At 43.9% G+C, this 4,736-nt stretch overlaps 1 protein-coding gene across 1 annotated transcript in view; it reads right to left on the bottom strand.

Moving 5' to 3' along the window:
• T265_03489 (hypothetical protein) overlaps positions 1 to 4,736 on the bottom strand; it is a gene marked incomplete at both ends in the record, with an annotated part of 14,104 nt that overhangs the window by 4,964 nt on the left and 4,404 nt on the right. Inside the window, 2 exons of the mRNA XM_009167989.1 lie at positions 2,149 to 2,499; positions 3,877 to 3,948. Of these exons, the coding sequence (XP_009166253.1) occupies positions 2,149 to 2,499; positions 3,877 to 3,948 (423 nt within the window). The remainder of the gene's footprint in view (positions 1 to 2,148; positions 2,500 to 3,876; positions 3,949 to 4,736) is intronic.

Here is a 4,736-nt window from a genome sequence, read left to right as displayed (position 1 = left end):
TTGATGGTGATGATGATTTGGTGATGATGATGGTGATGATGATGATGATGGTGAGGATGATGATGATGATGATGATACAGTAATGGACTTTCCAAATACCAAAACCGTTATGCTCATCGAAAGGAGCCAATGGGAAAGAAATAGATGATTGTGTATGTACTGTGTTTATACAACCCAGACGGGTCGAATTAATTTGGATAACTTTCACATGACCTTAGTAACTAATCCACTGTCCTCATTGTAAGGAATTGGCCGAGATAAAAGTTCTTCCAACGAGCTGTTCACGTTGGTCCTTTGTGGCAGATCTACTAATGCCCTATCTTGTGAGACTACCCCAGGACACAAGTTCATCGTCAGTGGACATTTTTCTCAGATACTTTGCAAAGTAGAACCATCCGTTGGCTGCAAAAATCGTAAAATTGATGTAGGGCCGGTATGGTTGCCCCAGTTTTTTTCGCCCGTGGTTTGGGGACTTGGGTTAGATGGATACAAAGTAGAATAATAATGAAAAAAGCGTAACTATTGGGGCCACAACAAACAGCTAATCGTCGGGCGTTTTTTCTCCCTTCGTTCCATCTTACCCCTTGGCCTGCTGGAACGGTTGGTACCTCAACTAACGTCCTACTTCATGCAGCTGTATGCAAAAAGCCTGTTAATTTGAACATACAGTGCATCAACACTGATTGGGACAATAACAGTTCTGAACATATGATCAAATAAAATTTTTATACAGGGACGTAATGCCCAAGTAAATCATTTTGTGGAACCACAAATCGTCCATCCTCCGGGATCTGTCACCCTGGGAGGGACGGCGAGCGACAACGGGAGATTCCATACTACCCGAATCTCCAGAGCAAAGGAATGTTTTCTCTTGTGGGAGTACTTAATGCACAGGATGTCTCATAATAGACGCAAAATTTATTGGATGTGCAAACGCAGCCAATCAGAGGAAGGATAACAAAATCTTTCTTATTAGTAGCCACATAAAGGAGATTTGTCTGCGCGTTGAAACTGTGAAACTCTATTATTCCCTTGTGAAAGCGCAACCGCTGCACTTCGTGGTTACAAGACCAAACATGGTCTCATCAAAGATCCTTTCACCGTGTTGACCATTACATGCTTGAATACGAAATTTGAGTCCACAGGATCTGTATTGGATTTTGCTGGCACAGGGAGAAAGTCTCTGAGTGATGAAAGAGCGCCCATTGTACAGAATGCCGTCGGGCAACTTTAGTTCCGGAGCGCCATGGCCTCTTTGTCAATAACTCAGGTTACGCGCATTGAAATTGTGAAAATCTATTATCCCCTTGGTGAAAGTGCCACCGCTGCACTTCGTGGTTACAAAACCAAACATGGTCTCATCAAAGATCCTTTCACCGTGTCGACCATTACACGCTTGATTGCGAAATTTGAGTCCACTGGATCTGTTTTGGATTTTTCTGGCAAAGGGAGAAAGTCTGTGAGTGATGAAAAAGCGCCCATTGTACAGAATGTCGTCGAGCAACTTCAGTCCCAGAGCAACATGGCATGTTCGTCAATAACTCAGGTGTCTCAGTTGACCGGCATTCCCCGCGCCAACGCGCATCGTATTATGAGGCGCCACCTTCATCTCAACAAGATGGCACTCCACCCCCACTACTCAAACCAAGTGAGAACTTACCTCTGAGGGCAATTTTCTGATGAGAGGGTCATTGCTCGTGGATTTCCAAATTTTTGGCCTGCAAGGTCACCCGAACTCACACCTCTGGATTATTGGTTTTGAGGAATGATCAAGGCTCGCTTATATCATCAAAATAAATCGAGGAATTTGGTGGAGTTAAGAGCAAGAATTGAAGAGGAGCGTACATGTGTGATGCTTGAAGTTAAACATGCTGTGTCTCACATCTCATACCACCTCCAACTTGTCATAGAAGGAAGGGGCGGTTTTTTTCAACATCCATAATGTGTGTATGTACATATAAACAAAATAATAAATGTTTGAGTTAATGTTGAAGTTTTAACAGGGTATTATTTTTTGTGTCTATTATGAGACACTCTGTATAATATGAATGAGATCAGTAGCATAACTTTTCTCAATCCGGTAGCTCTTCTGTTGTTCCCAAAAGCCTCACAACTAATACATCGATCAGATACGCTCGGTTGACTTACTGGTTGGAAAGTAATAGTGAACTGACAAGATCCTTGGCCAGGCAACTCAGCTTCTGATGGCTCAATTGAAAATTCTTCGTGGAATGGCGACGCACAGATATCGTTGAATGAATCAGTGTCGTCCGCTAGCCTGAGTATTCGTTGAGGTGTCCATTTGAAATGCATAGCTTGAGACGTGTGATTTTGAACAACGAGGCTACGTTTCAGGCCGAATTTGTTATCCGTGACATCTAGACCGAGTTGGACCACCTCCTTATGGTGAAACACACACTTGACTGCCTTCGTAATCAAAGCATCCGTGGGTGTGAAATCAATATAGGCTGGATCGACAGATATTGGGGGCATGTGAAGCTGAGGAATGGAGTGAAAACCATGTACATGGCTACAACAGGTTCACAAATACGGCAAGAATAGTAACTCCAAACCGGTCGAAATGATGCTTGAGTTCCTCTGGTCCGGTTTGGAGTTCAAAGTAGGATGATAAATAAGAAACATTTCAGCTGAATGCAAACATTTCTTTCGAGAAGTAGTCTGGTCTGAACACCAAATTAGCTTAAACGGAAGACTTAACTGAATCCCAGCTGGATCTCTCGATTGTGACGTTCTTCAGCTGGATGTGCTGTAGAAAAACCGTGGCAAACACAGTTGAAAGACATCACGAACGAGAGATTCTGCCGGGGACCAGGCATGTCTTTATTCAAAACCAAATTAGTTTACAAACGAGTGAAGTTCCCTGTCACGAAGGGACTGGACCTTACCGTGGTGTGACGGTTTGGGCACCTGAGCGACCCAATAAGCTCTACTGGGGATGTCCCCGCGATACTCATACCAGGTTAGAGGTCTGACAAACACAGTCTCTTGGCCCTCCAGGTTGGGGGTTGGAACATAAGACGACTTTTTCCGTAGAAATGGTAGTGCATTTGCATTTCTCGCCAAACACCGCTGCGTTGTGGTAAGATTTTTGAGTCAAGCGCTTTGGTTGAGGACCCTAATCGTCCTCCACGTGTGGGCACCCTGGAAGTATCCCAGCCCTCGTATAACCATGACATTCACAACTAACAATACTCTCATACCAGATTGGCCGTCGTGTGGTGCCGTCAACCGGGTCGCCTTACTTGCTGCATACAGCAGGGCGGGGAAGCGAAAAGAGGCTATTTCTGACGCCATCTTTCTCTCCCCACTTCATTAATAACTGCCTCTTTGTAGGCCCAGCACTTTTACGGCACTGAACACTAGTGTCATGCTGTCGATGATGATGATGATGATGACGATGATGAGTGTAATTTGCGAATTTCGTACAATTTAGGTTCAGTCAAGACATAAGATTGACATGAACCCGGGGATTGCACTCACCCGATGAGCACCAAGAAAACCGAAACTGGTAGTGGAATGTGGTAGAAATTTCAGAAAACCTATGAGCAGTTTTATTCAAACTGTTGGTTTATCCAGGCGCCTATCTGACGAGTGATGAATGGCCAGAAACTTTTGTTGGATTGGCAATCGATTCACCTGATAATCGACAAAGCTGATTAAAAACTAGATATCCATAAAACCCCTATACACCTATCGATAGGTTCATTTTCCTCGTGGAAACGAGTCTGAAACTGTCAACCAAAAGTTCGCTTATGCGATTCTCATCACCAACCCAATCAAACTTATGAGGATGAAAGAACTCGTGCTGTAAGCACACCTTCACTAAGAGTCATAGTTCACCGTAAACAGACTTACCACAGTGTCTTCAGCATGACGTAAGCTGGTGTATTCTTCGAAAGCATTTGACTGCTGTGGATGTCTTGAAACCTAAAAAAAGCACAGCAATATTTTTGTTGAAAGTATTTGCGGTGAAGTATTTCTGATCCGTTATATTCTCTACACGTTGCGTCCTTCTACGCCATCCATCCATCTATGGTGCCCAGTTTTTGGGTGATTCTCTCTACATCTTGTTATTGCGCTTCTAGATTGGGTTCTTGTGTTCCAGCATTATTCATCTTGAACAAGGTGATCTCCATGTCACCAGGCATTCCGCTTGACATATGGGACTGTCGTGCTGACAGGTTTAAATCCACAAGATGTCCATCAACAAACCTTCGAGTTAATACTGAGAACAATTTCGCCCTGTTCTGCAACCGCAGGTTCATGCATTGCTACTCCATTAAAACTACACCACACAAGATGTCCATCAACAAACCTTCGAGTTAATACTGAGAACAATTTCGCCCTGTTCTGCAACCGAAGGTTCATGCATTGATACTCCATTAAACCCAACTACACCAAGAATCAAGGGTGGTTTTTTGCCGCTAACGATGCAAAAATACACAAAGTTCACTAGCATCAAGTTTATACCATCCACTACAAATGTTGGCAGATCGCGCTTGCTGATTAACACATAGGAGTAGTTCTTAGTCTGAGGAGATTTGGGATTTTTCGTGTACAGATTTCGTCCTGTAAGTGAAGCCAATCTATGCTGAAAAGCCGGGAAGCACTGTACAGCTGCTTCATCCCTATTGGGAATCCTGATCAGTGCGCACCTCACGAAACTCCAAAGAGTCTCGAACCCGCGACCTCCCGGCTAGTAGTTTGAACACTTA

Source organism: Opisthorchis viverrini (assembly GCF_000715545.1).
Source record: "Opisthorchis viverrini unplaced genomic scaffold opera_v5_50, whole genome shotgun sequence".
Taxonomy (NCBI): domain Eukaryota; kingdom Metazoa; phylum Platyhelminthes; class Trematoda; order Opisthorchiida; family Opisthorchiidae; genus Opisthorchis; species Opisthorchis viverrini.
The sequence above is the reverse complement of the archived record's forward strand: the minus strand, read 5'-3'. Positions and strand labels throughout refer to the sequence as shown.